Source organism: Apostichopus japonicus, chromosome 19, assembly GCF_037975245.1.
Source record: "Apostichopus japonicus isolate 1M-3 chromosome 19, ASM3797524v1, whole genome shotgun sequence".
Classification (NCBI taxonomy): domain Eukaryota; kingdom Metazoa; phylum Echinodermata; class Holothuroidea; order Aspidochirotida; family Stichopodidae; genus Apostichopus; species Apostichopus japonicus.
Window position 1 is genome coordinate 29,662,790 of NC_092579.1, and position 13,473 is coordinate 29,676,262.

Below are 13,473 nucleotides of genomic sequence, written 5' to 3' on the forward strand. Positions count from 1 at the left end.
GATGTAAACAGGTTAGCAAGTTTTAAGTTGAATAACAATGTCTTTGTCGATATTGCCATTGAGAATTTTGCTTACTGATAATTCATACAGTGTGAAGGATGTCAAATGAAAATCATCGATTTGACATATCTGATTCCATTCCGTGAGCTGAACGGAGCAGGGTTGCCAGTTTTTGTGTGATGCAACCGGCTAAATCAGTGGCCAAAATCAAGTAGACAAAAATGCCAAGTATGAATTTGCTGTTATTGTCTGACAGTTGACCCAGTATATAGGTTTGGGTTCTCTTTAATAGATGAACATGATAAAGAAATTCTGACTTTGTTATTAATGCGTCGGTCCGATTCAGACTGAAAAAAAATTGTATTATTAAAATTGTGGAAATCCGTTTCCTTGTGTGGAATAAAAAATTTTCAGCTACTAATTCTCTCAGAATTAAGAGTCTGTGCCAGGACATTTTATATTCCTCTGGCCAATGAAATTGAAATGCTGTATTCGTTATTCTTGGCAATTTAAAACTGCCACACTGGCAATCATGAGCTGAAGTCTTTCATTGGAATGTATCAAATATGTTTACAAATCATAATTCAATGAAAAACACATGGTAAAAATTCATTACTTGACCAATCATCTTGGGTATAAAATGCAAAATGGTACAATTGAATTATGCAGACAAACATGTAAGCAGGGTTTCAGTTGTTAATAACCCCTAAAATGCAGAGTACCGCTATCAACTGCACACCACCAACCTAATTTAAAGTCTCAATACGTGTTTGCTGATGAATTTCGGAAAACAAACTTCCGAAGCAGATTCAATGTTTCTTATTCGAAATGCACTCTGACCAGGTGGGTTTAATTGAGAAAAGCTGTCGCCATCGAAAGAAAGAAATTTATTTTCTGTTGCCCTTATAACACGAACGATTTACTGTAAAATCACTGCGACCGCCCATATCAACATGTAATTCACAAATGTAACCTATACAGACTTGTACCGTCCACTTTTTTTACCCAATTCCACAGAGCAAATGTCTGAAAACACCTGTTTATTCAGCTTTCGTAAGACCAAAAGAAAGATACTATTCAAGAGAGAAAACCTAATACAGGCTAGCCACCAAAGTGAAAGTAGTCCTAGGCCTAACGGTCGTAAACAAAACAGAGAGATTTGATTGGCGCATGATCTGTTGGGCTGGGCTTGCAAATTTTGATCGAAGTTTGTAGAATCTACGAACTCGTTAATAAATCTGGCAAATTTTCTTCAGAATGTTTAAAGACAGATAACTCAATAAAAAATAATGAATATCAATATGAAAATTGCATAGAACGGTATCTTTTTCACTGAGCTTTTAGGGCAGTAAGCTGGAAAGGTCGAAGTTTAAATTTGACAAACACACATTGAGACTTTAAGTGCAAGTAATTTTCAGACCAAAGAAACACAGGAGTTACTTTGTTCATAGAAAAGAAAGGAGACTTGGTGTGTATTATTAAACTCTTCTATAAACTGTGGAGCCAAAGATTCTAAACCCAACCAGCCCACCAAAATATTATTATTAATAGAGACCCCAAAAATATCTAACAAGGTGACGAAAGGCTAGAACATAACGCATAATTTCCTTTATTGAATCCCTGAGTAACATATTTACCATATCCAATCCTCCAATGTATTACTATAAATTCATATTTTAATTTACAGATGTAGTAGACAAAAAAACACAACAACAACAACAAACAACAAACAAACAAAACAAAACAAAACCTGAAGAAGCTGTGAATTAACTTTGTTATATTCAATTTTTACCTTGACTGAGGGCTTGGTTTAATAGGGCCACCTGTCCAGACACCAGGTACAACTTCAAGCGTTCAAAGATCCCGCTGATGGAAGGTATTGTAATGAAACTGTATGCTGCACATGCCTAGAAACATGACAGTTAGAAAAAGAAAAAAATTAGTCATTGAGGGAAACAAAATTATAATTCCCTTTGCATTCTTTTAAACCCCTATAAAACTTCTCTTACTCAAACTACTTTTTTCAGTTTGGTTCAGCCTGAAGATCCTGATTGGGTTCAAAAACATCAGTCATTCCAGTCCTTTCTATTTAAGATTAAGCTACTTATCATTAAATTTCAAGTACTGTTTTTACTTCATATTTCTTTTGTTCTCTCTCTATTAATAGATTAATCATTTATATTGACCTTAATCTAACGTTGACTTTACAAGACCTAGTCTATTAAAACTACCAGAGTGTGATTAATTCTCTATAAATATCTGCTTGTCATTCAATCAACCTCGACAAAGAAAACGCTATTATTTAAGTTATAAAGCCGATTGAAGCGTTTTCTCAACGACGAGCCAGAACGACTATAGTCAGCGTTGATATAGTCTACGAAAAAACACTTGATATCCTGTAATTTTGAAAGTATCCTTCATAAGCACTTTGTATAAAGCACTCACAATGTCGAGAGGTTTTCTTCATGTTTCATGAAACTTACAACAGCAATTCATGCACAAGAATGAAAAAACAGGCTCACCCATAGCCAAGATCATTTTTATGAAGTCTTGTAGCGTTTAACAAAACATGCCAAAATCCATTGATTTTTCAGTCATGCCATTGTTCACTAAATGTGAATCGTGTCCTTTGAAAAGGGGTTGCAGCAGGCTTTATTCTCAATCACTACTACTGTTTGTCAAAATAAAAAAAAGTGCTTGCTTTAGCTTCACCTTTCTTGGAGTAAAGGCAACACTACAGTATGGATCATTCTTTGTACTATTGAAAACTTTGTTGTTGGTCGTATGAAATGTCAGGAAGAAAATAAGAGTCTCCAAATTGAACAGGTTTTAAACTGCACCTTTATGAATATACCTTTCTGGCTATACCCTCAACTCCGACTACACAATTCTGACTACACCATTCGAACTGTACCATTCTGAATTTGTCATACTGACTACTACCCTTTTGAATATATCCTTCTGATTATGCCACTCTTACTGGACCCTTCTGACAACACCCTCATGACTACACTCTTCTGACTACACCCTTCTGACTACACCATACTGACTGTACAATTTTGTCTATGCCCTTCTGACTATATCCTTTGAACTATACCATTTCTGACTATTGCATTTTGACTATACCATTCTGACTACACCATTCTGTCTATGCCTTTCTGACTATATCCTTCTAACTACACCATTCTGACTATACCATTCAGACTATATCCTTCTGACTACACCCTTCTGACTATATCCTTTGAACTATACCATTTCTGACTATTGCCTTTTGACTATACAGTTCTGACTATATCGTTCTGACTGCACGATTCCGACTTCACCATTCTGACTACCCTTCCCCAAACTGCAGCTTGACATATGATTGCCATCAAGGGCGTAGGAACCGGGGGGGGGGGGCTGGGGGGGGCGCCAGCCCCCCAGTGAAAAATATGGAGGGGCGGAAGTATCATTCCGCCCCTCCGCTTCGCAAGTCAGAAAACCCCTTTCTCATTTCCCAAAAAATCCCATTTGGAGCACCAAATTGCATCTAAGGCCAGGTGAAAATGCAAAATTATATACAGAATGGAGTGGGTGGGTTGAAGTGTGTTATATTGCACCAAATTGCATCTGAGGCCACCTGGAAATGCAAAGAAAAATCAAAAAAATACCCCCTCCCCTTAGACCCCTCCCCCAGGCCGGCCATCAGTCTTCAGCCCCCCCACTCAAAAGCACTTTCCTACGCCACTGATCGCCATAGAAACCTTTATTTCCAGATATATGTACCTGACAAAGTTAAGTTGGCAAGCTCTGTGTTTGAAATAAAGCTGCACTTATATTAACACAGAGCGGACAAACCATAAAAACGAACTGTCATTACCCGGACAAAAGCTGCAGTCTTCCGTGAGTGGTTACCTTTCATTACTGATCGAGTCTCTGCTGCAAGTTGATTGACGCACTGCAACCGGGAATATGGAAATTAAAACAAAAGAAGAAGAGTAAAAAAGTGATCATTCTCTATTAAATGGCCTCAAACAGAAACAAGACAAACCAAACACTGATAGCTGGCCACAGTTTGCCAACTCTCACATGTTTCTTGGTGATGCTCTTTCATGTTAAAGTTGATTTTGTTGTTGTTGACAGGGATGAAACTGTTTAATACTAACAATAAATAAACATCTATAAAATGTCAGTGAGATTTAAAACCTTAGAACGACAGTATGCAGGCCAATGTCAAACTGTCATCATACTTTCGTTTTTTATTTGCAATTTCAATTGCCTGTGAAAATAGCTGTCGAAATCAAGATTTCAAACGAAGAAAAGTTTGGAGAATTTCTTCGCATGATTTGTCAAAGGTGAGGATGTATAGTGACCATATTTTGTAGAACACTTGTGAAAGGAAATTTATCCTGCTGGTTTTCACTGACAAATAAGAAAACTGTGTTTTAATCTAATATATGTAAAGAACGTTTCTAATATCATATATTTGAATACATAGAGAGCCATTGATTATTCAAAATTATTCAAATTCAGCGCCAGTTTCAACTTCAGACTTCAGCTCTTGTAAAGGTTAAAATTGTCATACTTACACTAAGTACCATCAAGTGGATAACTAACAGCACCAGGACTTTGGATTTCTCTTTGAAATGATCCTCTAATATCTTTCATCAAATTTGTCATTTTTTTTTAAATTTGTTTTGTTTGATTAATTCTATGGTTCACATTTGATGTGGTACCATAAATTAATTATAATTTTGATTTTATCAAGCTGTATGGTCTTTTTGGTGAAAAAATAATAATAAAAAAACAAAAAAACATTTGAAAATGTGCCCTTAATAACACTGCCATAACAGTTTACCCGCCTCGGGCAATCAAATAGGCTCTCGCCTTAGATCGCAGGAAATTTGAGCTGTGCAAGTAACTTTTCCAAACTCGTCTCCTTTGGCGAATCGATTTACATAACAAACAGGCTGATGTTCCATATTAATCACCTTGAAAGGTGAAGATCGGGCAGTGGCGAAAATGAACGGCCGGGTCTTACTAAAAGGACAGATTTTTCACAAAGATATTGACGTGTGCGTAGGAGGAGTCTGCTAAACTTTACCTGAACCAGGGCAATCAGAACAGTATCCAGGTTGCTGAAACTACCTCTGGCCTCCACGTAGAAACTTAACTGCTGCTCTAGGTCACGGCCAAATGAAATCTACATTTCAGAGAAAACGAAGAAAAATTACAGGCACTGCGTGATCGATACCGTTACCCGTTCAGCTAAATAATCGAATAACTGCTGATGATTTTGATCGTTCGTGGTTTCTTCTTACTTCTGTTTCACTCAATTTTCACTCAATTATCCAAAAATTGAAATGTAAAACTGCTTTGTAATAACATGTTGTCTTCTCACGCAATGGGCAAAATAAGCTTCACATGTAAGTAAATCGGGTACAATACCCACTCTGGCAAGGAGACTGTGGTTCACTTGTTAATATTTACTGAAAATTTACAACACTATAATTCAACAACAAATTGAGGGACACAAGTGTTCTCTCCATTTTTATAGAGAACTTAGCCCCTTAATAAAGCTCAAATTAATAGGTCTGCAAATGTATTCAAACACCACAAAGTGAAAGTATTAACTGCAACAAACTTCAGGCCCCCCCACCCCCACCCTAATGATGACAATATATATGGCTGAATAGTACTTTGACCAATTTTATAAGTTGACCGTTATTGATTTCAAGTGCTCAGCAAGGTTCTTGTGTTGAATGAGGACTGACACATTATCAACTATCAATTTGAGATAAGGCTTTGCTACTAGGAATTTGGGTTTTCAGACTTTCAGTTCTTTGACCTCTGTGGACCAATGACTTTCACAGATTAAAAAGGATTTCTTGTACTCACCAGAGGAGAAATGGGGTGGGGAGGGGAGGGGGGAGTGGTGGATCTACATACACAGAATGAAGTTCAACCAAGGTGCACTTTTTGAACCTAAAAATAGCACTCCCATAGATAAACATTTTAAAATATCAGAAGGCCAAAATATATTAACATAAAGCAGCTGATTAACAAGGAATATTTCATTTTTCTTTTTATGATTTAAACCAAATGTTTTAACAAACTCTTAAATTCCAATCTATAACTTGTGTCCAACAACCAGGTATCTATATATATATATTGAAACTAATTTTCTTTCGACATCAATGTTGTTCTTATGTTTTCTAATGTTAATTATTTATATCCTTATCAGCAAAAACCTAGTTTATCAAAGCAATGCTATCTTGCAGATATTGTTCGTGCTTATATCTCAAACAGAGACGAACAATCCCCCCCCCCCAAAAATAATCAAAACAAAACAAAAACATCTTGTTAATCATAGGTACTATATCTGAAAAGTTTAATATAATTGTGTTGTGAGTGACAAGACTGTTTCTCCATAGAACACATTGTAAAATTCAATCACAAAGTATCTTCTTTGATAGTTAGCCTAAGTTTTAAACATAATACTCTAGCCTTATTTAATTTATATTTGTTTTTTTTTGGCACATCGTGGTAAAAGGTGTCTTGGAAGATGGTTCAACAGTGTATCACCCAAGAACAGTAACACCAAAACACAGCTTAAAGCAACATTTTGCGTCCTTTTCTATGGTTTTTCTCAACCTCACTGATTCCACGATGCCATAACGACATACATAACTAGCATATCTATTCAAATCTTACTTCAAATGGTGGCATAAAAGTCGAAAAATTTACAACTTTCAACTTTGTTTTTCTCGAAGATATTTTCAATAGAGAACCAAAATTAACCTTGCCCATAATATGAATATTTAAAAGCTACGAATGTCAATGGCCAATACGTAATACAACACCATGCTTGATTTGTGTAGATTGTCTATGGCAGTTGTACCATGGGAGCTGTTAGAGTCCAGCTCGCTGGTTGTACCAATAAGTTACCAACTCGACGTTTTGAATCTATTTTTAGCAACGGCTCATTACTAAACCTGCATCTCTGATTGGTTGAATTCAAACTAGTGGGTTGGGGGAACTGTATGCGATTAATATTAAATGTGTAATTTGTTGGAGGACACTTTTCTCATTATCTGCAAATGTCCTTAATTACTCACCAATTTTGGCAGGGAAAAACTATCTTAGTTTGCTGTTTTGTGATTGATATATGTAAAAAACTCAATGGACTTGTCAAAAAAGTGGAAAAAGGTGACAAAACGCAAAATGCTGCTTTAAGTACTCAGGATTACCGGCCTAATTAAGTGATATATTTCGATCAGAACGGTAGATATCCGAACAAACGGCTAGCAGAGATGGGAAGTTAACTGAGAGTGGTGGGGGGGGGCAAAAATCACTCAATCGAATGTCATATGAGCCGCAATTTAAGTTGTATCCTGACTCAATAACATTGATCACCCACTGTTCAAAGTGAGTGCAGCTAATATGATATCATAAAATTAATTCATACAAAACTAGAAACTAACCAACAATTTACGATTCAGATTAAGCCAGACACTCACAGTAAACTACTATCTCTAGTACCACTGAATACACGACTGTCCCACATTAACTTCAAAAGCCTTCAGTACGGTACAAAACTCACTTCAAACCCCTTCACATTTTGCACACTTAAAGTAAAAGTTTAGATATGATGAATCCTGAAGGTATATTTACTGTTCTAATTAGGTATTTATTCGTGAAGGTTATAACTCATTAACGCTTAAGTGGTAGGTAGATAATACTTGTCTGAAGTGTAGAAAGTAATTTAATTTGAACATAAAGGGAAAAAAACATGTCCAACATTTCAAAGATAAAGTCAAATTTAAAAGTAATGAAAACCATTCCTGCTTTCGTAAAAACAGCCAATCTCTCTCTCCCCCCCCCCCACATATGCAGAAAACACAAACTTGACACCCATCACAAGCAAACCCTGCTACACTTCTGTTGGGTTCACTGGCGGATCCAAGGGGGGGCCAAAGGGGGCCATGGCCCCCCCAAAGGTGAGCCAAAAAGTGTTTCCGAACATCCGCTAAATCATATGATTGGAAATTAAAAAAATCGAGAGGAATAACAGTGGTAGACTAGTCTAAACCTTTTCGTTTTCTGGTTTAAAATTAAATGTATGAGCATGAGGATTTACAGTTTATCACCATTTTGCAGTTACAGGCTGGTTGTAAGAAATTTATAACCTATGAGAAATAAAACTTCTTGAGAAAGATGATCCCAACTTTGTTTTATAAATATTTTAGAAAATTACACCTGGGAAACATTTTTTTTAGAAGTAAATGAACATCATCATTGTACACTTTTGTCGCACCAAATTGCATCTGAGGGTATTCAGCAATAGAAGATTTTCCAAAGGGGAGGGGGGCACCCCTCCCCTTAGACCCCTCCCCCATATCACTCCTAATGCCACTTTGGCCCCTCCCAAACAAAGGCCCTGGATCCGCCAGTGGTTGGGTTGGGACTGTTAAAATAACTCTCCCCTCCACCTCCCCCCCCACCCCCGGGTTCCTTCTCAGATCCATGAATGGGAACTTTGAGGGTGAAGATATCAGAAGAAGTGAGTCTTGTCAGCTTTTTGACTACTTGTAGGAATTCATTCTTGTGAATAGAAAATGTTTAAAATTCAAAAGTTCACTTTCCGGGAACTTATTGCTAAAAATAGTTGTTTTCTTTGCTAGACAGTACACTGCTCCTTTAGCTCAAGTGCTATTTGATAGCACAAGCATTACAACAATCCATCAGTTTTTTCTGAGCTGAGACATTTTTTCAGAGCGGTACAATAGCTTATTCATGTTACTACAACCAAAGATCAGTAGTTCGTTTTCCTCGTCAATCAAACTCTCTTTTGTAAAACTTGTTCTTTCGTTCATACCTTTCTAACGAATCCTGCTATAAGATGACCAATCACTCTCCTTTCATCGTCCAGAGTTAAGGCACTGCAAAACAAAGAAATAAAAAAAACAGACTTTTACTTTCATTCAGTCCATGAAAACCACTTTCAGATAATGAAAAACAATTTGAAGTACAGTGTCATCAAAAAAAAAAATCAGTAATTTATTTGTTTTCAATGAAGCTATTATTATGTCATTTTGAAAGAAAATCACACTATGAAACTTTCAAACCATACACACTGTTTGATAACTTGACAGGGGAATAAAAAAAAATTTGCTTACACAATATCCATAGTAGTTTAATTTTTAGGGGAAGGGGGAGAGCGGGGATGGGGGGGGGAGTGGAGGGGGGATAGAACTGAGATCATGATGACAAATTATTTCATGTCCTGTCTCTTGTCATTTGTACAGTATATCTGATACAAGGGTACATGCAACCAGTGCATGAAGAAATATCCATGTGACTTTAATTGCTGTGTTCTTATTAACTTCCTAATTGTTGATAGCCAGTGTGCGGTCTGTTCCCCCCTTGGAGGATCCAATATGGACATAAATGAAAAAGTGCGGTGAGACACTCTTAACTTTCTTGTAACAGACTGTTGAGGAAGTTATTATTTTTGCTAGTTAAAGATTTCTCCATACTCAATACACTGCGCAGAACATTACATGATTGTACTCTTCCGCGCTTCCCCCCGTGATATCACAAAAACTATTACGTGATAGTATTTGTTACCAATTTCTACCCCTTTGGAGATGGAAAATGGAAGGGGAGTTGGGTTTACTTAACATTAGAAGTTTTACATTATAAAAAGTCAATTATACATGTACCTTGACATTTAAGTACTAACAGGTATTTATCTTAACTATTTAATATTAGAAACTATAATTGTTCATGTGACAATTTCATAAAGCATTGTATAGTATGAAAGTACACGTTTATCGCATTGTCTGTTTTTTTTTTTGTCTCGGAGGTTTGAGCTGTATTAAGATTATGATACAGTTTTCACTATGTATTGCAAAAAAAAGGAAGAAATTCTAACAAAAGAAAATCAAAATCATCAACTTATGGTTATTATGAAAAGGAAACATGCAAAGTTGAAACATTGTAACAATTACAAACACATTTAAGATTACTTCTATCAGATGGCATTAGTTTTAAAGTTTCATTTTGCAAAGAATTCTTCTTAACCGAGACACCAGGTAATATATCATCTTATCAAGTCAAAATTCAATAAACGGATGATATCTTACTCAATGGAATCATGCATCACTTTACAAATAAAGATTGCTGCATTCACGATGACTGGATCATGGGTAGGTTCAATCTGGTATCTGGAGAAAAATAAAATAAAGAATTATTGATAAATAATATGATTCAAAAGGAGAGTCAAACTGCAAATGTTACAATTTTTTATTTGAAAAGTTTAAACCCGAAAACCTTACTGTCAGGCTTTAAATTATATAAACACAAAAACATGATGCTGTTTAAAGGAGAACGAATTCAAGAAAGTTAACATAACTACTTCAAGACAAATATCATCATTGAAAAGTTTTCATTCCTGTTGAGTAATGTCTCTCTAGTTCAGCCCAATAATATAGTAAGAGGATGACAGCCAGGTATCATTCTGCTGTGCAATTAAGTTAACGAAAAACAAACAACCATCAATAAAAGTCCTTGCTCATTGTTGTTTTGACAGAAAGAGCAGGCAGGACAGGCTGGGTAGACTGAGGGTAGACTGAGAGGGTAGGCAAGGCAGACAGGGTAAACTGAGGGTAGGCAAGGAAGACAGGGTACACTGAGGGTACAGTAGGCAAAGCAGGCAGGGTAGACTGAGGAAAGGCAAGGTAGACTGAGGGTAGGCAAGGTGGCCTGAGGGTAGACTGAGGGTAGGCAAGGTAGACTGAGGGTAGACTGTGGGAAGGCAAGGCAGGCAGAGTAGACTGAGGGAAGGCAAGGTGGACTGAGGGTAGACTGAGGGTAGGCAAGGTAGACTGAGGGTAGACTGTGGGAAGGCAAGGCAGGCAGGGTAGACTGAGGGAAGGCAAGGAAGACAGGGTAGACTAAGGGTAGGCAAGGCAGACAGGGTAGACTGAGGGTAGGCAAGGTAGACTGAGGGTAGACTAAGGGTAGGCAAGGCAGACAGGGTAGACTAAGGGTAGGCAAGGCAGACAGGGTAGACAAGGCAGACAGGGTAGACTAAGGGTAGGCAAGGCAGACAGGGTAGACTGAGGGTAGGCAAGGTAGACTGAGGGTAGACAAAGGGTAGGCAAGGCAGACAGGGTAGACTAAGGGTAGGCAAGGCAGACAGGGTAGACTGAGGGTAGGCAAGGTAGACTGAGGGTAGACAAAGGGTAGGCAAGGCAGACAGGGTAGACTAAGGGTAGGCAAGGCAGACAGGGTAGACTGAGGGTAGGCAAGGTAGACTGAGGGTAGACAAAGGGTAGGCAAGGCAGACAGGGTAGACTAAGGGTAGGCAAGGCAGACAGGGTAGACTGAGGGTAGGCAAGGTAGACTGAGGGTAGGCAAGGCAGACAGGGTAGACTGAGGGTAGGCAAGGTAGACTGAGGGTAGGCAAGGCAGACAGGGTAGACTAAGGGTAGGCAAGGCAGACAGGGTAGACTGAGGGTAGGCAAGGTAGACTGAGGGTAGACAAAGGGTAGGCAAGGCAGACAGGGTAGACTAAGGGTAGGCAAGGCAGACAGGGTAGACTGAGGGTAGGCAAGGTAGACTGAGGGTAGACAAAGGGTAGGCAAGGCAGACAGGGTAGACTAAGGGTAGGCAAGGCAGACAGGGTAGACTGGGGGTAGGCAATGCAGACTGAGGGTAGACTGAGGGTAGGGAAGGAAGACTGAGGGTAGACTGAGGGTAGGCAAGGAAGACTGAGGATAGACTGAGGGTAGACTGAGGGTAGGCAAGGTAGACAGGGTAGACTGAGGGTAGGCAAGGCAGACTGAGGGTAGGCAAGGTAGACTGAGGGTAGACTGAGGGTAGACTGAGGGTAGACTGAGGGTAGGCAAGGCAGACAGGGTAAGAAGGTTAGTCACGGCAGACAGGGCAGGCAAGGAAGGCAGACAGGGTCAGCAGGATAGACAGAGCAGCAGGGAAGCTATAGTTATGCCAAGATGGGATTGCTGAACTTTCATCTGTAATTACATTTAACCAAGTTTTATGCAATCAATATCAATCACTTCAAATTTGTTTCCACATAATTGAACTCTTCAGTGTTCAAACACTTAGCTCAAAAACATAGCATTGACTCACATGGATATGAGCTCATAGCAGACACTGCAAAAGCTTAGCAAACACTTAAATGTCTAAAGTTGTAGGTACTGAGAAATAAGTGCTCGGCAGAAGTGTTCAATTCATGTGCACTTAGGAACAACTTAAAAGCATCCATTACACAAACCAAAAAAACCTGTGGCAACCTCTAGCTGTGATCACACCCCTGCCCCTCCCCTCCCCTTCCCCTTATAACCTGTGGAACACCTGTATGAGTCCAACTAAAGAAAGTCAGATTTCTTGCCCCAGGTTATCACAGATTCCTGCATTAACCTGTATGCTGGTGGTTCAATTTCAATTTCTCATGAAAAACCTGTGGCAATGTGTGACAAAAGTCCAAAAATTGCAATTGTGTGTCAAAGTCACAAATTTTCACGGAAAATCCCTTGGGATTTGAGGGTTAATTCACAAGGCTCACCTGTATTTTTGAAATGAAATACCGTCACAGGGTTGTTTTGTAATGGAATAAATCACTAGAGAATTTCACTTCTTAATAGGTTTCTTGCACGTCTTACAGGGTCTATTCCTTTAAAGCTTTCGATCGAAACATACTATCATATTGGTATCAAAGAAAACTATTGTTGCTTGATATGAGAACACAGAAGATGAGCCAGCCTATGTAGGTGTAACAAAACACATATGTGGATTGATAGGGATGTGCGGAAGCTGCACAAGGAAATGGAATTTCTTGAGCTTTAGTTTTTACTGAGTCTGACATCTGACACAATTTCCCAGCCATCTTGAGAAGGTTCACTGTCACAACAAACAGAACTTAGGCAGTTTCCTTGCTATAAGCTTAAACAAGCAGCTAGTGAGGAAGCTAAAAGCAGGAAGTGACTCCGAGGACACAAATGACACTTGCTACATGATTTCACTGTATATTTGAAGATTTAATACATGTTGGCCAACTCAGTTAGCTGTACATGTAGACTCGGGTTATTCTTAGCAAAATCTGGCACACCCATTTCAATATGATACTGTTCTGAAAGTATCTTGACCGGCAAGCTTTTTGACCCACTTACGTACTTCATAAACAACTATAGAAACTTTCCTTCTTAATTTCGAGACATTCATTTCAGCAGCCGACCAATCGAAGCGAAACAGAAAGCAGACAGAAGTTTATAGTATCACTTGAAATGAACTAACCTGCAGAATGCCTCCATTATCTGCTTACAGACATCCACTTTGATAGAGTCCTTTTGGAACATGTCGATAAACGGCAAGAATTTGTCCTGTTTGTTAAAAGAAAGAGAAACAGTGCTCATGAAAAGAATTTTATGAGAATAGATTTTCTTGAAAAATTACTAAAAAAAAAAA

The 13,473-nt window shown here is 38.3% G+C and overlaps 1 protein-coding gene across 1 annotated transcript in view; it reads right to left on the reverse strand.

Annotated features, from left to right (window-relative positions):
• Positions 1-13,473, reverse strand: part of LOC139960073 (VPS35 endosomal protein-sorting factor-like) — a 192,502-nt gene that overhangs the window by 9,626 nt on the left and 169,403 nt on the right. The window contains exons 19-24 of the mRNA XM_071958126.1: positions 13,303-13,388; positions 10,128-10,208; positions 8,858-8,921; positions 5,084-5,182; positions 3,860-3,937; positions 1,793-1,907 (exon numbers count right to left, since the gene is read on the reverse strand). Coding sequence (XP_071814227.1) covers positions 1,793-1,907; positions 3,860-3,937; positions 5,084-5,182; positions 8,858-8,921; positions 10,128-10,208; positions 13,303-13,388 — 523 coding nt within the window. The remainder of the gene's footprint in view (positions 1-1,792; positions 1,908-3,859; positions 3,938-5,083; positions 5,183-8,857; positions 8,922-10,127; positions 10,209-13,302; positions 13,389-13,473) is intronic.